This window comes from Mytilus galloprovincialis, chromosome 4 (genome assembly GCF_965363235.1).
Source record: "Mytilus galloprovincialis chromosome 4, xbMytGall1.hap1.1, whole genome shotgun sequence".
NCBI classification, from domain to species: Eukaryota; Metazoa; Mollusca; class Bivalvia; order Mytilida; family Mytilidae; genus Mytilus; species Mytilus galloprovincialis.
The window spans coordinates 69,159,250-69,182,838 of record NC_134841.1 but is presented as its reverse complement, the minus strand read 5'-3'; the positions used below and the strand labels follow the sequence as shown (position 1 = coordinate 69,182,838).

Below are 23,589 nucleotides of genomic sequence, written 5' to 3'. Positions count from 1 at the left end.
AAAATAACGTAAGAAAACTGAATAACAATTTATTCAGTCTGACAGATATGTAACGTTATTTTGATAAACAGAATGATTTTGTTAAGTACAGACATGTGTGCGGATTATAAAGCTGACAGAACTATTTGCATGCTACTTACATTTATGTACTGATTTACTTTTACAAATACCTTCAATGGAAAGAATTCCAGGGCACAGAAAAAACATAAACTGTAAACCTCCATCCATAGGTAAAAAAAAAAGAATTTAGTTGCAAATTTTAAATCAATAACCTGCCGAGTCATCTTTCTTTAAATATGTCTTGAGTCTCTTTGCATGAAATTTGTGTTTAAATTAAAATACACCAGCAGTGCTGATACATATTATATAGCCCGTGCATCGTAAAAAGCTTTAAAATTACTCATATTATTTGTAATAATTTGTCTTTGCTTAAATTTTTCAAAATGTTCAGAATTGTCTTTTCGGGGTGATTAGGTAAGGTGTTGGCCATATTAATAGAACAGATATCGTTTTAATATAGTAACTGTAATTTAAAAACACAATCGGAACGAAATATTTTGTATTATAAAATGCTAGCTAAATTGTCGATCCTTCGTTAATTTTGGAACATAAAGTTTATTTATTTTTGGCAAGATGAAATGCTGTTTTTGTTGTCAATGTTTTATTGTAATTCTAAGTTAGATGAAAGAAGAACGTATAGTATAGAAGAAATTGTCAACGGATATATATATGTTCTGTATATTATTACAATGATTAAAACAAATATATTCATATTGTTATATCTCAACGTGAGATACAAGTCGTGACTCAAGTTTAAAAGTATTGATCGTTGTAAATCTTTTAAATTTTATTATGTACATTTATACATACCTATGGGCACAGATAAAGGAATAAACTGTTCCGGGTAAGGACAATGTAATGTGTATATAATTATTTGAGATTTTGATTTTTGATTTTTTAAACTCAAGATAAGGTCTGAACCTAATGTTATTCTATGGATGTACATTTGAAGATAGCTCATTAGTCTATCTTTTCCCTTACACATGTAACTTGACTTCAGTAATGAGGTCAAGGTTGGTACAAAAGTAGACATAGGCATAGAAAACATAGAAAATGATATTACAATGTTATTTTCTGTTTTTAAGAAGTTTGGTTTTCAAAGAGTGGAGTTAACTGAAATAGATAAGTTTCTTTATAAAACCTGATTTAAATAAAAGACTCTGACAACACTCTGCTGTACTTTCTTTTTAAACAAGATATGCTACCTTCAATGCTTCATAAAATTGTCGAAAACATTTAATAGAGAGTATACTTTATATTTTTCAGTTAAACAACATGATGTGTATTTGAAGATAGCATGACTTAAGTATTATAGATTAAAAAAATGCCTTTAAATAAATTACATATTTTCATGGCCATGCAAACGTTAGGATTTTCAATAGGTAAGATAAGAATTAAAAAGATTTATCCAATTGTGCGATTTTGATTGATTTTAGCGTAACTTTGTTATTGTAATAACTGATTCTGCTATTTTTATATAATGATTGTTTGTATTATGTATACCTTTTTGTTGATTTATTTCTAAATACATGGAAAATTTATAGAAAATCCACAGCCTTTATATTTCGAACAGGTGCTAAAAAAGTAAAATAACATAAATACAGAACTCCGAGGAAAATTCAAAACGGAAAGTCTTCATTTGATTTGTGTGTTCAACAGAATATCCTCCGGGATACCCCTAATTTGACACATGTTCAGCCAAAAGGTTATTACTACTTTGAAAATTCAGATACTTTTTATCAATTAAATCCATGTTGCGTTACTGTATTCAACTATTTAAAGACACTTGCTACCTATGATTTCTTCTTGTGAAGAAAAAGGAAAAAAGAAAAACGTGTAAGACATGTAATATCGGGTTAAGGACTCCTCGATTTTACCAAAAACTTAAATGTTACAGAATAAACGTAGCCCATTAGGCTAAACGAGAAGAAGTTGAACTGGACACTTTGTCAGAATGGGTTACATCAATCTGGTTTCTGATAAAACGTCGCATTCATAAGTTGATAAAACGTCGCATTCATAAGTTGATAAAACTGTGTGAATGACCGACCATAAGATTGACAAAAATTCTGTCCGCAATGAAAGAGGGTCTACAAAAATACTGTGAAGCTGTTTGCTCCCGTAGTGGTATTAAACATATGTGGATTCTAAAACAAAAACTCTACGGAAATACTAGATAGTTTTAAATCTAGATCTTTTTCTGAAATTAGTTTTATCAAAGCTTAATTTTTCTACCCTGTATTCCACCACTCCCCATGTTAAATTGAAAAGTCGTCTAAAAGAAATAAATAGAAATAATTCACAACGGTTTTCAACATAAAAGTGATAGCATACGCTATAAAGTCATTACTTTGGGATACCAAGCGTCATTTTTTTTTAATACATTGAAGTGAACAAAAGATAAAACAATCATGCTTCACAGAAACAAAAGTGGTCAAAAATGCTGAAGTTTCTAGTGAAATTAGATCCTATTTAACACATTGTGTGCATTCCTATTGGAACGAACTGTGTGCCTCTCCTCTTCCTATTTTCATATACTTGTCAAAAAGAAGAAGATAAAAAAATCCAGGCTTTTTTAATTTCAAATTCAGATATACCGCAAATGTTCTTTTCATAAACTTTTCTGATTGCGTTCCATTCATATATCTCTCAGAACTAGAAATGAAAGAAATTACAGAATCCGTTTTTTCTGCCTCATTTTTAGACTTATGCCTCGAATGGGACATTCACAGTCGTCTCAGTACCAGAATCTACATAACCGACATGATTATAATTTTGAAATTATCAATTCCCGCCACCTTAGTAGCAATATACATGTAAAATTGGGTCTTTTAAAACGATAAATGTGTTCTTGCATGCGTTTAGATAAAGAACGTTCAGTGTCACCTACATACTGAATATCGTATCCCGGTTTAAAATTGTCGCATGCGAGGCAATAGTACAAAAATGTATTTGTTTTTGAAGTTATATCAGTTTCAAATTTTTAAAGAAAATATGCGATCATTAAATGTGGACCTTACCGTATTATTAATATTGTTGGTGGAAAAACAGGGACGCGTAAGTAATTTTTTGGCATGACACTTATCTATAGAAGGGTGACCATGATTTTTATTGTTAAAAATGTTAGCGATAGTTAAGTTTTGATAAATATTCCTAAAGTAATGAACATGTAGAAGTTCTTACTCGGACACGCACTCCATTATCAGTATATTATGGGAGCATAAACCTGAAGCACGGGGAGGAACTCTACTGTCACCACACGGCACTAAAGACAAACTCTTTGAAAATAAAATTGAGAATGGAAATGGGGAATGTGTCAAAGAGACAACAACCCGACCAGCTTCACCTGCATATGGGATATACATTTCCCAACTTATTCGGTATGAAAGATTTGCAGTTCCTACTCAGACTTTGAGAAACGTTACCAGTGTCTGGGCAGAAAGTTGATAAACTAGGGGTATGTCAAAGAACGTCTCGTCCTTTTTCAAAAAGGTTCATCGGAAGGTACCAAGATAAGTATTCCGTATCAGCTTCACAGGTACAGATTCTTGGTACTTACGTTGTTTATCATCGTATTACTTTATTTGTCTTTGTGAATATTTCTTTAATGTATTGTCTGTTTTTGGTGATATGAACTTTCCGTTTTGAATATTTCTCGGAGTTGTTCAGTAATTTTTTTATTTTACTTTTTCCCTAATTAATGGCAAATTCAAAAGCTCAAACACATCAAACAAATGGATAGCAACTGTAATATTCCTGATTTGTTACAGCTATAGCTAGGTAAACATCTCACTTGGATGAAAGTCGCAGAAAAATGTATTATATAATCAATGATGTCTGAATCAAACAAACAGACATAATAGAGGAAAAGTCAAAAATAAGGATACATCAGTCAATATTGTGTTATAATCTTATTCGCTTTAAAACCAAACACATATGTCAACAAAAAAGCACATAAAGGCATACAGACATAGCTCTCGTATGACAAGAATACACAAGTTCACCATAACACAACAATACAATGACGGGATCAATAAGTACCGAGCCACGTAATATAGCCATAACCAAATATAGACTAAACAGTAAACAGTAATATTCACAAAGACAAAGAAAAGAATACTATAAATCGACAATTTCAGTAACACTTCATTATTTGTGAATTTGATACGGAATATGTATCAACAAGGTCGTTGCATCTTTCGATTAACTTTTTGTAGACGAACGAGAAGTTCTTTGACATATCCCTGGTTTATCAACGATTTACCCAAACACTGTTACAAAGTCTGAGTAGCAGCTGCAAACTCTTGAATACTGAATAAGTTAGGAAATATATATCCCATATGCAAGTGAGGTTTGCATATTGCTACTAAGTTGGGCTAATTTCAAAATTAAAATCGTCTCGTTTGTCATAGATTCTGATACTTATATAATTAGATGACCGCTTATCTCGAGGTATTAGTCTAAAAATGAGACAGAGCAAGCTGTGTCTGCTGTGTCTTTAGTTTCTAGTTCCTGGAAATATAATAATGAAACCCAATCAGAAAAGTTTGGATAGTTAGATGAAAGAACATCATCATTATATCTGAACGTTAAATTGAATAATCTGGCTTCTTTGAGCTTCTTGTTTTGTGGTAATGTCTGAAGGAACTACGACTTATATAAAAAGTAAGTAGCGGTCGGAACGGAATGTCACACAGGTTGTTCCTATAGGAATGCCGACAATTTGTTGAAAAGCTTACCTCCAAATTCAACAAATATATTGTAAAAAACAAACTTTAGGTTAATGATCACTTCTTCCTTTTTGTAGTATGTTGTTCACTATAAACAAATAATGCTACAGGTTGTTCCCATAAGAATGCCGACAATTTGTTGAAAAGCTTACCTCCAAATTCAACAAATATATTGTAAAAAACAAACTTTAGGTTAATGATCACTTCTTCCTTTTTGTAGTATGTTTTTCATTATAAACAAAAAATGCTGCATGGTATCACAACGTAATAAATTTCGATAGAAACGTAATACATACAGTATTCGCAATCATTTTCCTTAAAACATGTTATAAGTCAAACACAAGTACACATATGAAACAAATTTTGGCCTGATGTACTTTATTGACTAAAAAATGAGTGTTGTATGATTGTAAAGATAGTTAAGTAATTTTTGTAAACAATAAACAGAAGCATTAGCTAACAAATAAGTAATCTATATTTAAAATGTCAAAATAAAAATTCCAATTATGCGTTCTTTTGGCTTTTATTTAAAACATCTTACCTTGATTAACCACACAATCCATTTTTTTTTCTCCATTAAATACAATACAAAAATAAATATTGTATCTGTGAATAGTTATGAAAAGTACCAGGTTTAATGCCTAATACATCTAAGGTAATATATGCATGGGATAAGAAAATACTTTGAACGATAATATTGTTTTTTTAATCTCTACTGGTTCGATATTATGATACAAATATTTTTTTAATTGATTTAGAGTATTATTATCTCGTTCACTGGAATATAGATTGGACCTGTTGACAATTCGGAAAATAGAAGCCAATTATTGCCATTGATATATGTATTTGTTGAAAAGACGATAACATTTAAGCTACAATGTGCTGTAGTGATGCAGTAAAAATAATAATAAAAATTTCAGATGAACTTGTTATCACTACCACCTTCAATGCACAAGGGAGCTCTTGTGCAGTTTCATGTTCCAGCGCAAGCTAAGTTGTCATATTTTTTTCCATTTCTACTACACGATGCAAGGGTCGTAAAGTTAGGAATGCAGTTGTTTAGTATCCTTCAATTTTTTTAAAAAATATGACTTGATACTTGTGTTACAAGACATAAACTAATTTTACGTACCTATTAGGTTATTCCATTCTATGCATTAAAAAGTAAAAAAAAAATACCTTACTGTTACAGTTATGTTTGAATATGTAATGTCAATCTATAGTTCTGTTTTAGTGAAAAAAGTTGTTAGCTTCTTTTTAATCTATACAGTTTTACGGTTATACATTTACGGTTAATAGAAAATGCTTTAAAACTGTTTTGAATGATGAAAACAGCACACGAAACATAGTGTGTGTGTATGATAGTCCTACTTTATGTGTTCACGACCTAACTTGAACATGGAAATGAATGGTAGTCATTGTTTCTTACACGTGAAGCTGGCATTGCACATTGCCTTCTTGAATACTCGTGTCTATAACATAGCGCGTATCGTGTTACTCGTCGAAGTAAAAATTCATTTTGAAAAGATTGTTTCTAATCTTTTTTTTTTCTGACATTTTGTGTCGCTCTCACTCGAATTTGGATGGTTATTCGACCCTTTGTGACTTAATTCTTCTTAATATAAAATAAGTCTTCATGCATTTTAGTCGTAAAACTTATTTCAATCAATCAATTAAAACGAACAGGAGAACAAATGTGATATTGGTCGTTTATTTTTACATTAACTGTTGCATTGTCAATTTGAAAAATGAAAACAACAAGAATGTGTCCAAAGTACACGGATGCCCCACTCGCACTATCATTTTTCATGTTCAATGGACCATGAAATTTGGTAAAAAATCTAATTTGGCACTAAAATTATAAAGATCATATCATATGGAACATGTGTACTAAGTTTCAAGTTGATTGGACTTCAACTTCATCAAAAACTATCTTGACCAAAAACTTTAACCTGAAACTCCCACTTTCATTTATTATGTTCAGTGGACCGTGAAATTGGGGTCAAAAGACTAATTTGGCTTTAAAATTAAAAAGATCATATCATAAGCAACAAGTGTACTAAGTTTCAAGTTGATTGGACTTCAGCTTCATCAAAAACTACCTTGACCAAAAACTTTAACCTGAAACTCCCACTTTCATTTTCTATGTTCAGTGGACCGTGAAATTGGGGTCAAAAGTCTAATTTGGCTTTACAATTAGAAAGATCATATCATAAGCAACAAGTGTACTAAGTTTCAAGTTGATTGGACTTCAGCTTCATCAAAAACTACCTTGACCAAAAACTTTAACCTGAACGGACGGACGCACAGACGGACGCACAGACGAACGGAGCCACACTCTACTATCGTAGGTGGGGCATAAAAAGTTCGAAGTACATTGTAAAATTATTTTTATACAAACTACAACATTGCTAATGTAGTTTTTGAAAATGACAAAGCTCGTCAAGAGATAGTTTTAAAAAAAGCTATCAGAGGAACATTATAACACCAGTCAAATACCAGATTTTATTTCAAAATAGTATTCCCATGTCTCAATCTCATGTTTTGTCGAAACTTCAGTAAAATCTTTAAATAAAATAATTCAACAGTTTAAAATAATTTGTCAGTCTTTGAGCTCTCAGTTAAATTTGCTATTTTGAATTGTAAAATTTACTTATTATATTTCTCAATGATTCACTGGTTGTCGTTTGTTGCTGTTACATATTTGTTTTCCGTCGATTGTGTAAATAAATCAGAACGATAGTTTTTCTCATTTTAATTGTTTTACATTTCTCATTGCGGAGCTTAATTTCCTTAGCTTGCTATTCGGTATTGTGATTTCTTACTGCCGTCTCCATTTGATATTTGATTGAGAGTTGTGATTCTATTGCTATGTTGTTTTCCTCTAATAAATGATGTGTTGAACAGCGGTTTACTACTGTTGTCTTTATGTTACATTGGCAACCATGCCACATCTTCTTTTTTTCTGTCATGCAGGTGGTTGTCGTTGGTTGTTATTGGTCATATCTATTTCTCCTTTTTTGTTTTATCATAAATCAAGTCATTAGTTTTCTGGTTTCAAATGTTTTATAATTTGTTCATGTTTATACCTGAATTGTTGACGTGGTATTGTGTCATTCTTGAAGGCCGTACTGTGGCCTTTAAGGAGGCTCGAGGGTATAAAAATTTCAGAAAAAAATTAAACATTTGTTTTTCATTACAAATTTTATTTATTACCTTTTGTAGTTGTTACTTTATCATATGGTACAAAAAACATTCAAAACAATTAATTCGTGTTGGCCCCAGATGACTTTTAAGATGTAAACATCATTGAAAAAGTTCCAAATTATCTCCCTTTGGTGGAAAAATGCCATTTTTGGCTTAAAAATTGAAATATCTCTTTTAACTCATCGGTGACCTATATTTTTTAATATAATTTCGATATATGCTGTACTTAAACTAAATTATTGTAAAATTTGAGCGATTTCTGTAATAAATTTCTTTTTTTTATTTCCATATTACCTTTATTTCTCCTATTAGTTCAACAGAAAAAAAAAACACTTTTACAAAGATGTATGCTTCTTTCGAAGGCAGATTGTGAGTGCAAATGAACGGTGACCCCATTTTTTAATTTTATTTTTCTATTAACTATAAGATAAAGTTCATTTATAGAAAAATATAGAGAAATCCTATATAAATGATTTAGACCCGCGAACCCCCTTAATTGCTTAACATCACGTAATTTTGTCTCTGGTAGATACACCATACTTGAAAATACAACCAGTTAAATTGGAACAACGAAGTATAGATGATTAAAACAGAATAGATTTCGATATTTTATTTATTATTTATTATACCGGGGCCCAGTGCGTTCTTCAAAAAAGCACACTGTGTTTCCCTCAGTCCCTGGCCATCTTGAGGACAATCATTGTCAATAATAAGGTACTTCCTGTCCCGGCTGTCATATGGATTCCAATCGTTACACGTGTCTTTACTAAAGTTTGGATTTCTACAAAATGAATTCATATTACTAATAATTTTTTATAAAAAAAAAATTAAAGAAAAAAAATTGTATGAAATAATCCTTTGTATACACATTGTGATGGATCATCTTATAAACGAGTTACTTATGTACCCAGATTACAAAACAAACATTGCCAAAACTATAAATTAAGAAACAATTTAATCATGTTTTGTTCAAATTTAAAACTGCAAATTAAGAAACAATGAAATCTTTTTCTGCAATGAAATGATCAAATATTTCACGGGGGGAAATTGGGGTATTTACCTCACACTGTTAGGTTTGCAACACACGAAAACAATTAATTTCTGAGACAGTGAAATATTTCATAAGATGTATACCCTTCATTATAGACCAGTACTAGCTATATAGTTATCGATAACCGCCACACGTCTCTTGCTTTATTGATGATTTTTTTTGCATTTTACTCGTATTGGTTTTTTCCCCTATCTTCATTGTAATTCAGATTATAAACATTATAAAGTCAATAGATCAACCAACACATTGAAATTGTGTACATGGTTTTCATTGAAACTTACAAATGTTATGATGTTTCTGTTATGTCTGTATTTTGAATTACCAATCTTACAAAACACATAAAGTTAAAAAAAAAAAAAAAGAAAAAAAAAAGGATAAATAATTGTAACATTTCTATTCCAAATATTGTCTGAATACCGGCTGTTGTATTTGTGATGCAATGTTCAGTGGCGGATCCCGGGGGGGGAGGCTGTTCCGGGGATTGGAACCCCCCCTTTTATTGGCCGATCAATGCATTTGAATGGGAGCATATAGTTGGAACCCCCCCCCTTTTCCTCTGTGTTGGGAACCCCCCTTTTTAAAATGGCTTTATCCGCCACTGATGTTTCGTTATAAGACTTAGAATAAGGTAACAGTAAAGCTTGTAATTGTTTTCATACAATATGATCCATTCTGGATAAAATTTTCAAAATTGTTATTGGTTACAAAGACCTTAGCAATTGCCATTCAGTCAATGGCGATATTTTCGGATTTAGGTAAACAAGAAATATATTAATGATTTTACATTTTCTTTATTCTGAAACGACGAATCGGAAAATAGAGTCTTAACTAAGAGACTTTTACGTTTAGTTCAGGAAGATTGATATTGCTTGACTGTGCAAGATATTCAAAGAAAGGATTAATACCCTGTTTTAGCAAATGATGTCCAGTAGTTCATCATTCTCATGCTGACGTATCTATCTGTGTCGGAGTAGTTGATGCTGTCTATCAAAGGCGTACCAAAAATAAATTCATTTTCTGCTGTGTGTTGAACCCCGAACCATTGAGGTAAGGGTGGAAATAATGCTGGATATTCGAAGGAATACATGTAGACGGTATTATCAGGGTTCACTGTGGACAAAGCCTGTGCAACTCTTATCACAGGACATTTGAAAATAATGTCTGAACCTACAAATATCATATTTGAACATTTATGATAACACATTTAAGAAAGAAAAAAATAAAGATACGAAAACGTTTGATAATACGCTTGACATTCATAACGAGTTATTGTTATCATTTACGGTTCTCACACTTTCGTGATCTACTTATTATCTTTGCAATTCAGAATAAAATGAGATTCTTCTTCGATGCCTTCGCAGGTTTAGCACAGAATTTGGTCTCGATGAATTTTAATTTGATAACCATTTTCTATTTGGAGACAATAGTCTTATCTGCGAAGTCTTGTACAAATATATTCCTGATAAAAAACCATTAAACTATTGATAAAAATTCTATCAAGCGAAGGTGTTTATTTTTTTTACATTATAGAATATTCACCTTGTAAATGAAGGGATTTAGAAAGTTCAAAGGCGTCTTTCAATAAAAGGATAATATAATCCATATATAGTCCAGCAAAATAATATTTGTTGTAAAATTTTCAACTGGAAGTCTACCTTTACTTCCAATCTGACACATTTATGGTTTATCAGTGTATTCAGTAGGTATGTAGACACAGCAGGCGATGCTTACCCTGTATATGCACCTGGTCTCGCTTCTTACATGGTTTATGTGAATCCCTCAGGGTTCGTTTGGTTACCTTGATATGTCTCTCCTTGATCGATGTACAAGAATTTTATATCGATGAAACCAAAGCTATAAAGGGACACTTTTTGGCTGTTTGGCTGTAATTTCACAACCTTTCTGAATGAGGACAATAAATGTGATGTCTCATATAAGGAGATTGTCTAGCTCGCTATACTCTGAGACCCCTTTCGTCGTTTCGTCGGTGGCTGATAACCCGGGGTCTTTATCATAGTTAATCCTCTGCAGAACTTACCAATTTTCTTTTTTTTTATCAATTTGTGTTCATACTATATATGCAGGAGATGTTTGCTACTGATCGCAAGCAAATAACAATCAATCAATCGAAAACATTTGATTCGTTTCCTCTGTTTTATAATACACACTTCCTTTGTTTATATAGATTTTCTTTTAAAAAAAGTTTTTTCAATTTTATTCTTTTGTTACAAAGATTTTTCATCATGACAAGAAGATTCTTAAATTACTATATAATTTACAGTTTAGGTACCTAACGTTCATTTGAAGCACTTGTTTTCACACATAAAAGATCGTATTATATAAACACATCCTTTTGTAGTTGGTATTTGAAAATAAACTTAGTTTTAAAGAACCATTGTTTTCTTTAAAAAAAATAATATTTGCTTTCAGTCATATGTATCTACAAATGTAGTTAACAAGGTTCAACCCACCATTTTTTTTCTTAAAATGACCATTGTTATACTATAGTTCGTTTCTGTGTGTGTTACATTTTAATGTTGTGCTTCTGTTGTGTCGTAGTTTTCCTCTTATATTTGATGCGTTTCCCTCAGTTTTAGTTTATAACCCAGATTTGTTTTTTTCTCAATCGATTTATGAATTTTGAACAGCGGTATACTCTGTTGTCTTTAATATCTGTTGTTACTTTAAACTAAACAAAAAAGTTAATAAATTACAGAAAAAGAAAGTTTAACAGAACTGAAGATTATTGTATTAACAGCGGTATACTACTGTTGCCTTTATTTAACGTAAACAACTAACCTATATCTATGGTCACATCTAGGTAGGACTGCGGCTCATCTGGTAAGAATGGACGAAGATAATTTCCACCAATGTTAGCATACGTTGCATTACTCGCAACAAAGAGCAGTGGGAGAAATCTGAAGTACTCATCCCTTGTTATAACTCCATCACTGATGTCTATAGGTATCTTTAACAAATTAACGTAAAAAGCCATGAAGAACGATACCTCATCTTTTACAACCCCTAACATGACGGAAATATGCTTGGGAAGAGGCTGTTTCATGAGCTCTGCTGGTGATTTGGAAATGAAACCAATTTTGTCGATTGTAGGTAAATGAGCCCTGATAAACAAAGGAGGGGTCGGTATAGGAGAAATTTGTATTGCCGACACTTCTGATGCTGGTAATGATCGTAAACATTCAATTTTTTCCTCTACTGAGGCCTTGTTACAACCAAGCTGCGTAGCAAAAGCATTGGCCGTAAAAAGTGCAACAGAAGGGGAATGAAAGCTAGATTTCGTATCAGCTGCTCCGCTTTGAATGATTGCTTTTTGAAAATATGGGCGCGTAAACTCGGATAGCATGTGATAATTCACACTAGCACCACCAGCGCTATTTCCAAATAAAGTAATTTTATGTTTGCTTCCACCAAATCTTTTCACGTTGTCATATATCCATTTGATTGCTAGTGATTGATCAAGCAGTCCCATATTACCTGGTGCATCATTGTGGTCAAAATATAGAAAACCTAATGGTCCAATTCTATAACTTATTGTGAAAACAATAGTATTTGTAAATGCAGCAATCACTTTAGGATCACTGCTAACTACATCCCCAGTAATGAATCCCCCTCCAATCCATACCATTGAGTGTTTGTGTCTACATCCTCCTTGAGGGATCCATGCATTTAGGTATAAACAGTCTTCACCTTGGTTGGCAGCTGGAATATTAGAGGTAAAGAAAGCAGGCTGGGAACACGATTTAGCGAACTTCTGAGTGTATCGTGTTCCTCTCCATGGTATTTTTGGAACAGGTTCCCTAAATCTTAAGACTCCGACTGGAGGTTCGGCAAATGGAATTCCTAAGAATGTGTCAATCTGTTTACCAAGCACAATTTGAGTAAACCCTTTAATTGTTCCTGTTTTCGTATATATTTTTGTGTTATATGATGCACAATTTTTAACGAAAAAAAAGATCAACAGAAAGCGCGTTATCAACATTCTCAAAACCTAAATGAGGATTGGTGTGGTCGAACCAAGTCCTAGGTTAAAAGTGAATAATGTGGACAACTAGTCTGGAAAGCAAACACATATACTTACTCCTGTTACATTCGTTTAAAACAATTTTTTTTAACATATTCTTTTTCATAATTTATATAAAATACTGAATTTAAATGGGAATGTTTTTTTTTAAGATTTCAAGGGACACTCGTACCAACACCTTTGTTAACAAGATGTACAATTATTAGTAAATAAATGATATAAGACATTTAAAAAACAAACATTCAGCTTAATTACAATTTCTAGAAAATTAGTTTATTTAAGGTAAAATGATTCATTTCACCGATGCTAAGCATTGTCACCAAGTCAGACGATCAAGGTCATGCACACTTTCGGTCAGATCTGCTGACCATTTACATTTGTCCTAGTCAAATAAGCCATATACTGTTTATGTATTCTAGTCCAAATATTCTACTTTCTTTCATGTACATGTAGTACTTTTATAACCTGACCGGAGTTTCACTAACATTGGTGTTTTTGTATCATTTACATTATCTTACTATTTATTAACATCATTTTACTGCTGTTTTGAGGGGCATTGATTTTATTACTAAGTAAACTAAAGAACATTTGACATAAGTCACATAACTCAAAAGTACTGTTGATTAAAAGGGGGAAATAAACCAATTTATTTGATATGATTGATAGTAATAAAAAAAAGACTCGAAAATGCCATCCAAGGCAGTTCTAGGCACCATCTCAACCTCGCAATGAGCTCGAGGTTAGAGTTTTATTTTAATTTAATATTTTGCTCTGTATTGAAAGCCTTTCTGTATCTTTGAGATGAAGAATAGCAATTATAGCGCTTTTCCTTTGCTTTTTTGTGTGTTTTTGCTGTACATGTACTGATTTTGTAGGATTTTTTTTATGGATATCCCATATCCTCTGTTTTTCTGTTGTTTCAGTGGGACTTGAAAACGAGGAACAGTTACCGTAGAACTGTAACAATAAACACCATTTGAAATTTAGTTCATTGCCATTGAATATTGTACCTAACTAAGGGAATTTTTATTGTCTGTTATTCGTTATGTCGGAATAGGAGTAGGTTCAGTGAGACCCCTTTTTGGCCCCAAAATATAGCAGTTTTACAAAATTGTTAAAATGTAAACCTTTAGTTATTTATTGGACAGTAGAATGCTTCTGCTACATAAATATGGGCTGTTTTTGACAAAACAATGCACATATATCCGGTACTAGCACCATTAAGTCATGCTAAATTACTGAAATCCTCATAATTCTAGCATTTTAGTTAAATTTTAGACGGTTTTCGTGTAAAACGAAAGTGGCCGCATTCGTGTTCATCCTTAATATTGAAATGTAAGTTGTATTTTATGAAAATACATAACATATATAAAGGTTGAGGATGAACACGGATGCGGCCACTTTCATTTTTACCAAAAACCATCTGAAAAGTGACATTTTTCGGCATATTAGGTAGATTTTTCATATTTGAGCTTGAATCGGATCGTTTTTAATGACTACATCTGTTAAAATCTTTCACAGAAACTAATTAATTCAAATAGAATAGACACTTAAGTGTTTAAAAAGTGGTCAACATCTTTCGTCTGATGAACCTGAAATTTGAGGCCAAAATCGGTCCTTACCGGACCTACTCCTTTGTTAAATCTGATTACCAAAATAAGTATCTCGAAATAAATACGGATTTAATCATCTTTCACAGGTTACTGCTATCTCATATTATTCATAAGCACGTTCTGGTCGTGATATGCAAGTACAATACTTGATTATAAGCACCAATGCATCATCAACATCATAAAAGTATAAAAAAAAAAAAAAAAAAAAAAGAAACTAAAGTCGTACATGCTGATTTGTAATCAATGATAACTTTCAGTGGTATATGTAAACACCGTTTATCTATGAAAGTTGAACCCAACATCAACTTTGAAAACAAAATCGTAGGTCAAAAGTTTGAGACATCTGTTACGGATTAAATCAAACGATGGTTTTTCAGGTTCATCCGGTCAGCTTAAATACACAGTATTTGGACAATTACGGAACATATGAATTGTATTTGAACGAGCTTTACAAACAATAAAAAATGGATATATTGCCGAGCTTTTTTCTTATTAGTAGTATGTACAGGTACAATATATCTTTTCTTAAAATGTACAAATGATTTTTTGGGTCCTGAAATTTTACAAATAGGACATTGACAAAGACACCAATTAAAACTGACAATGTGACGTAAACAATAATTTGAATGGAACCGGTCGCTCGCAACAGAAGAAGGACAGCACTGGAGTGGGAACGTATGCTTTACGTCGTCTGTTATGTACACCTAAATGGTATAGTTCAAATGTCGATTGGGTGAATAAATGTACTCTTCGACATGATGAAATTAGAATCTGAAGCTTATACTATCATTTTCTCTGTCAACGTTTCTATGTTGTTTTCTTCTTGATTTATTAAAGTCTTTTGTATATTATGAACGATCTAGTCAACAAATTCATAATAGGTACCAGAAGTACAATTGTGTACGGAAGACGCGCGTTTCGTCAAGAAAAGACTCGTCATCGACGCTCGAATCGAAAAGTTCAAAAGAACAAATAACGTCGAATTTGAAGTGCATTTAGGACCCCAACATGTCATTGAGGACCCCATCAATAATCAATCATGCAGTTATAGAAATTAATGTTTGCCAAACTAGAAATTTGAGACTAAGGTTTAAGGGAACCAGATCTAGCAAGGACGTGACAAGGTACCATGAAATTACAATATTTTTATTCTCAATACATGTGATTAGATCTTATCGGCTTTATATTTCAAATTCACAAGCAGCTGGTGATTATTTTTAGGTTACACAGCTAGCTTGCTAGTTTTATAATATTGTGCTAAATCATATAAACTAACGTTATACAACCTTTGAGTTTTCAGTTATATTAAACGAAGAAGAACCGGGATCTTGGGTCAATGTTTTCCGTGTGAGCAGCAATCTTTTATCAAGGAAATAATTACAGGAAACACAATCTTTAGAATAGCATATCAACAGTGAGATAAGTACTCCAAAGGTAGACACTGCATGTATGTGAGTTAACTGATATGAAAAATTCATAACTGGCTAACTGAAATCATTCCTTAATCGTAAAAAATGACATTAGACTGACATATTTTTTTATTAGGTTCGATGGGATAGTTACGTTTGACATAGTCACAAAGTTTGACTAGTTTAGTGAGAGAGAATCATCTATATTGATAAAAGCGGAACATAATTTTAAAGGATAATGCTCGCTTCTCTTTAAACTTCATGAGAAGTCCATGTATGCAGTCTGTCTTATAAGAGTAATCTAACAAGAGCGTCGCAAAATTTTTCCAATGGGAATGCCGATTCATTGTTGAAAATTTATAAATACCCTGTCAATTAAAAAGAAGACAAGCAACTTAATGATTTCATTTTCAAAGATGTGTTTAGTTTGAATCAGAAGTGCTTTTACGAAGAATTTTTTCGCGTTATCATTTTGATCTTTGAGTTTGAATGTCCCTCTGGTATCTTTTGCCCCCTCCCCCTTAAGCTTATTATCATGGTATGGTTAATTTTTGTATTCTTTTCTTTCATTTTTGTTAATGCGCTTGGTCTATGTGCCTTTTTTGTGTTTCTTTGTTACATATGACGAAGCTCTGTACTTTATATACATCTCGTCATTGTGTTATTATAAATTTGTGTATTCTTGATTTTCCTTTGGCTAATGTGCTTTGCCTATTTCCCTGTTTGTGTTTCTTTGTTGCGTATTCGTTTCGTGTTTTTTTTTTTTTTTATAGAGATTAAGATTATAACACTATAATGACTGTTGTATCCCAATGTTTGAAATTCTAACCTATTGTGTCTGTTTGTTTTGTTCACACATCGTTGTCAATATAAAATAATTTTGAGCCGCCGTGGTGTAGTGGTTAGTGCATCGGACTACTAACACAAAGGTTCCTGGTTCGATTCCCGTCTGGGATGAAAATTTCAGGGACTGAATTTTCGGCACTCCCTTGACACCATTTGCGAGTATGGTCTTTAGGGAACGATGATAGTCCGTCGGAAGGAGACGATAAATGGCTGACCCGTGTTATGAGAGAGCCATGTCTTTTTCACGTTAAAGACACTCTTGTAGATTTCGAAAAAGAGCAGGCTTATGCCGCTATTACATCAAACAAGGGAATAAAAAAATGGCGGCCATTGCCGCGATGATTTACAAATTTCCAAACTATTATGAAACACTTCACATCAAATAAATCAAACTTATTTTGGTAATTTTATATGAAAAAAATATATCTTCAAATTGATAAAACATGTGTTTATTTACGATTAGAGTTATGTGGTTTATTTGTTGAGCAGTTCTGATTGTTTTTCAGTCAGACACTACCAAAATCCGTAAATCTCGGAAAGTCTCGGGTAGTCCAAGATTTTATCAATTTTAAACTGAAAAGCGTATCAGATTCATTTCCCGTGAGATATACTGTTCCCAGGACTAATTTACCTTCACCAGGAACACTTAAATTCAAATGTTTGAAATCAAATGGGATATAACACTTAAACACGTGCTTAGCTATATTGCTAAAAAGAAATAACAATTACAGCCAAACCCATCAAACTGTAGGTAAATTTTGACTTGACTACGGGAGTTAGAACCTAAGTTTCCTGCTAATTTCTAAATTTATCGACATATGGTTCGTATTGGTTCAATCTAGATTACTATAACATTTGTCTTATGTGACATATACTCACAGTTCAGGAATGCAGATGTCTTTATATGAGATTGCACTCGAGACTGATAAATACTGAACAATTCAATTGCGGAATTTAAAGTTTAGAACTCTTTTCACAATTCTTATCCTCTAAATAATTGATTTAAACAGACAGTTAGTTGTTTAATGTATGTTGAAAAAAATACAATGCCGATTTCTTTATGGTACAAATCGGACATTAAAACATTGATCAATACCAAATAGATGTGTCAATCTTGTGTCTCATCTCACGAAATCCCAGAAAAATCTCTCAACAAAAATTCTTTAACGGTAAAATAGTTATTTTTTTAGTGTTTGAACGGACAGTTAAATTTACTATTTTGAATTGTGAGGTTTACTAAACATATTTCACAGTGATGCAGTCGTTTGTTGTTACATTCTATATGTTTTGCGTCGATTGTATAAAAATCATAACGATCGTTTGAATATTTTTACATTTGTCATTTAAGAACTTCATATATGTTGCTTTTTGGTATTGAGATTTCTTGCTGTCAACCTCGAACTTCAACGTCCTTTGACTTTTGTTCGAGAGATGTGTTTTCGTTATTCTATTCTTCCATGGTTTTCCTCTTAAAGTTGATGTACTTTTCCTAGTATCAGTTTGTTTTCCAGATTTTGTTACATTTTTTTTTGGCTAAATCGAATCATGATTATTGTACAGTGGTCTATGACTGTTGCCTGTATGTATCTTTGGCCATCATGACACATCTTATTTTGTTTAATTTGTTCTGTACTTCAGTGGTTGTCGTTGATTGCTATGGTTCATATTTGTTTTTCATTTTTGTACTATCATTAATCTAGCTGTTATTTTTTCTGGTTTCAATAGTTATACAATTTGTCCAAATCGGGGCCTTTACTACCTTAATATTTCACATTGGTTTTGTCTCATTCCCAAAGATCTTAATGTTTAACAAGCACGTAGTGTGTCTTTGGTAGTTACATGATTCGTTGGACTTCATACTTGATAATTCATTTATAATGAAATGGAAATGATTAAAATAGAACATATTTGATAATTCTATTTATTAATTACTATCACGGGGCCAGTACTTTCTTCAAGAAAGCACACTGTGTTTCCCTTAGTCCTTGGCCATCTTGAGGACAGTCACTGTCGATTATCAAGTACTTTTTGTCCCGGCTGTCATAGCGATTCCAATCGTTACACTTGTCTTTACAGAAGTTCGGATTTCTACAAAAATTATTCATATAATGGGACTCATTATTGTATTTTTAAAGAAAAAGGAAATTGTATTAAAATAATCCATTAAATACACATTGGGATTGAACATGATGAAAAGTAGATTACCAAAAAGACATTGCCAAAACTGTTAAGCAAGCAATCATGTTTAAAATCGAAAATTAATAATCATATATTTTACCGGAAATGCATTGGAGTAGTTACCTAACACCATGGTTCGGTATTGCATCGAACTATAAATTTTCTGAGAAAGTGAAATATCTTATTTGATGTATACCCTTCTTTATAAAGCATACTAGGGTTTAAAATTCGGTCAGCTTGACGTATTACGTATAGATTCGTAGTTAGATTTTACCCCTACACGTCTTTTATTATATTGTTATTATTCTTAAATGTTTTTTTGTTGGTGTTTTTTTGGTGTTTAATGTCATTTTTATTCCGATAGTAAACATTATAAACTTATATATTTTTTTAAATCGATAAACTTTGAAAAATATTCAGATCTTTCTGTTATGTCTGCAAAAAAATTCAGCGTACTTTGAATGGCCAATCTTACAAAATATGTAAATGTAACAAGTAAAGGTTATTTAATCTTGACAATTCTATTCCAATTATTGTCTGAATGTCATTAATATCGGCTGTTTAATTATAGAAACAATGTTATACTATAAATCTTGCAAAAATGAAGTAGTAATTATTCTCATTTTTATAGTCTATAATGTATTCTTGGTAAAAAAATTAAAAGCGTACATAAAACGTTGTTATTGGTTACATATGTCCAAAATAAAAATTCAAAAGATGGCGATATTTTCAAATTTTTGGTACGGACAAGGAAATTATCTATGATTTTTTTATTTTGAATTCTTAAACGACGAATCAGGAAACATATTCATAACTAAAGAAATTTTTACGTTAAGTTCAAAGAGATTTATATTACCATGACAACTGGACTAGAGATAATATTAAAAACAAAGATCAAATACCCTGTTTTAGCAAATGTTGTCCAGTATTTCATCATTCTCTTGCTGATATATCTATCTGTGTCAGAGAAGTTGACGCGGTCTATCAAAGGCGCACCAAATACAAAGGCATTTTCAGCTGCATGTCGTATCCCGAACCATTCAGGTAAAGGTGGATATAATGAACTATATTCGAAGGAATACATGTAGACGGTATTATCAGGGTTAACTGTCGGCAAAGCCTGTGCAACTTCTATCACAGGACATTTGAAGTTAATGTCTGAACCTACAATTATAATATTTGAATATTTATCAAATAACAATCTTTTAATAATACTATTCACATTTGTAAAGCGTTATTTTTATCATTTAAGGTGTTTCACTATCGTCGTTATAATCAATAAATGTTATTACTATTCAAGATGCACTGTATGTTTGTGGCAAAACAAATCAATTTACAATAAATCATTTCAAAAAATGCCTAAATCACGATAATAACATATATACAGAAAGAATAGATTTAATTCGAGTTTTGAATAACAATTTGTTTTATTACAGTAAGGGTTTGGCATATTGTAAATATGGTTCATTGGTTTGCAAAATAACCATCATTTTGCATTATCAATTGAATCGTTGCAATTTGTTCTGAACTCTCTTTAACTTCGTACATGTTTGCCTTTTTAACATTTTTATCGAGCGTCTCTAATGAGAAGTTTGTAGACGAAACGCGAGTCTGGCGTTCAAAATGTTAATCTTGGAAACAATCACGAGTTAATTGGTACTTGACAATAAAAATGAAATTCAGTAACAAGAAATAACCGACTTAAATTATTTTTTAAAATTATCAGTATAGTTTAAAAATGTAAAGCCAAAGTTAAATGACAGAAATAAAACATTTTACAAACCTGGACATTATTTTATAAATATCTTAACGTTAACAACTAACCTATGTTTATGGAGACATCTAAGTATGACCGTGGTTCATCTGGTAGGAATGGACGAAGATAGTATCCAGCGATTTTAGCATAAGTTGCATTGTTCGCAGCGACGAGCAGTGGGAGAATTCTGAAGTACTCATCCCTTGTTATAACTCCATCATTGATGTCTATAGGTACCTTCAGTAAATTAACGTAAAAAGCCATGAAGAACGATACCTCATCTTTTACGACCCCTAACAAAACTGGTATATGCTTGGGAAGAGGCTGTTTCCCGAGCTCTATTGGTGATTTGGAAATGAATCCACATTTGTCAATTGTAGGTAAATGAGACCTGATAAATAACGGAGGGTTCGGAATAGGAGAAATTTGTATTGCCGACACTATTGAGGCTGGTAATGATCGTAGACATTCAATCTTATCCTCTACTGAGGCCTTGTTACAACCAAGCTGCTCGGCAAAATCATTAGCAGTTTTAAGTGCTACAGAAGGGGAATGATAGCCAAATTTCGTATCAGCTGCTCCACTTTGTATGATTGCTTTTTGAAAATATGGGCGCGTAAATTCGGAGTGCATGTGATAATTCACACTAGCACCGCCAGCACTTTGTCCAAATAAAGTTATTTTATGCTTACTTCCTCCAAATCTTCTCACGTTGTCATATATCCATTTGATTGCTAGAGATTGATCAAGCAGTCCCATATTACCAGGAGCATCGTTGTGGTCAAAATATAGAAAACCTAATGGTCCAACTCTATAATTAATTGTGAACACAATAGTATCTGTAAATGCAGCAATAGCTTTCGGATCACTACCAATAACATTCATAGTAAGGAACCCTCCTCCAACAATCCATACCATTGTATGTTTGCGTTTACATCCTCCTTGAGGGATCCATGCATTTAGGTATAAACAGTCTTCACCTTGGTTGGCCGCTGGAATATTAGTGGTAAAGAAAGTTGGCTGGGAACACGATTTAGCGAACTTCAGAGTTTTTCTTGTTCCTCTCCATGGCCGTTTTGGAACAGGTTTCCTAAATCTTAAATTTCCAACTGGAGGTTCGGCAAATGGGATTCCTAAGTGTGTAATTAACTTTTTACCAAGTACAATCTGAGTAAACCCTTCAATTTTTCCTATTTTCGTTTTTATTTTTGTATTTACTGATGTGCAATTAGTTACTAGAAATACAATTAAAAGAAAGCACGGTGCAAACATTCTCCAAAGTATAGGTGAGGATTGATGTTGTCGAACCGAGTCTAAGATTCAAACTGAAAAACATTGACAACTATTCTTGAAAGTCAAAACATTTACCTAATTACTCTTGTAACATTTGTTTAAACACGCATTTTTTATAAGTGTTTTTCTCTTTTTATTGATTTATTCAAGATACTGAATTTCCATTTGGCCGATGCATGTACATACATTTACATGCCACTCCTGACGTTTGAAGATTTCAAGGATTGTTAGCAAGATGTTACATAGTAAATTAAAAATGTATTGTACAGCAAAATATACAATGAAAACATATATAATATAAACATTTTCAAGAATCAACACTAATCTGAATAATAGTTTCTGAGTTAAAAAATTAAGAAGATAGGTTTGTTTCAATGGATGCAAACATTCTCAAAAAATGAGGATTGGTATTGTCAAACCGAGTCCAAGGTTAAAACTGAATAATGGACAACTAGTCTTGAAAGTGAAAACTTTCACTTCATAACTCCTGTAACATTTGTTTAAAACATGTATTTTTACCATGTATTTTGCTATTTTATCATAATTTGTACAAAATACTGAATTTGAATGTGAATGTTGTTTAAAGATTTCAAGGTACCTACACCTATGTAACCAAGATGTACAATCATTCGTAATAAAGCTCCTCCTATTGAAAATTAAAACGATATCATATATGATATAAGACAATTTAAAAAAAAAATGATAAAAAGTGGGATTTTTAGTAATGAAATAAGCGTGAGATTTCCATTCAAGCCGGTGCTAGGGGCCGTCTCGACCTTAGAATAAAAAAGAAGATATTGTATTATTGCCAATGAGACAACTCTTTCAAAGAGACCAAATGACACAGAAATTAACAACTGTATGTCAACGTACTGCCTTCCAACAATGAGCAAAGCCTATACCGCATAGTCAGTTATAAAAGGCACCGAAGTGACAAATGTAAAACAATTCAAACGAGAAAATGTATTTACAAAAAATAAACGGAAAACCAATATGTAACATATCAATAAACGACAACCACTGAATAACAGGCTTCTGTCTTTATTTTAGCTCGCCATGAGGACACAATTTTATTCTTATTTTTTTGTTCAAAGTCGAGAGCCTCTTTAAAACTGTGAGATGAAGATCTTCAATAAAAACTGCTGTTCCTCTGCCTTTCTTGTGTTTTTGCTGTGTATGTACTTAGTTGTGTGATTGATGGCTATCCCATATTCTTTGTTTTTTTCTATTGTTTCAATTGTACTTTCAAACGACGAACAGTTACAGTAGAAATGTATAAATAGTAACTTACCAAGATCTTCATTGGAAGATTTCATTCGTATCCAGTCAGAAAATCATGTCCTTAATTCAGTAATATTTTATTGTTTTTTATTCGTCATTTCGAAAATTTGTATAAATCTACCT

General features: G+C 32.2%; 1 protein-coding gene across 1 annotated transcript; it reads right to left on the bottom strand.

The window, feature by feature from the left end:
- Positions 1–9,946: 9,946 nt before the first annotated feature.
- Positions 9,947–23,501, bottom strand: LOC143073745 (cholinesterase-like). Its single transcript, XM_076249502.1, has 6 exons — positions 23,477–23,501; positions 21,393–22,127; positions 20,039–20,300; positions 17,590–17,666; positions 12,280–12,966; positions 9,947–10,032 (listed from the first exon to the last, which is right to left on the bottom strand). The coding sequence occupies exons 1-6, from the start codon at positions 23,499–23,501 to the stop codon at positions 9,947–9,949; spliced, it is 1,872 nt and encodes a 623-aa protein (XP_076105617.1).
- Between the last annotated feature and the right edge of the window lie 88 nt (positions 23,502–23,589).

Bases quoted from the DNA above. Each gene is read 5' to 3' on its own strand.
- LOC143073745 (XM_076249502.1), bottom strand. From the start codon at position 23,501: ATGAAATCTTCCAATGAAGATCTTG. The intron at 17,667-20,038 runs GTATTTGATCTT...ATTTCTTTTTAG, and splicing joins ACAACATTTGCTAAAACAGG to CAATATAGCTAAGCACGTGT. The intron at 10,033-12,279 runs GTAACAAGGCCT...CGCCTTTGATAG, and splicing joins TTTTGCTACGCAGCTTGGTT to ACAGCATCAACTACTCCGAC.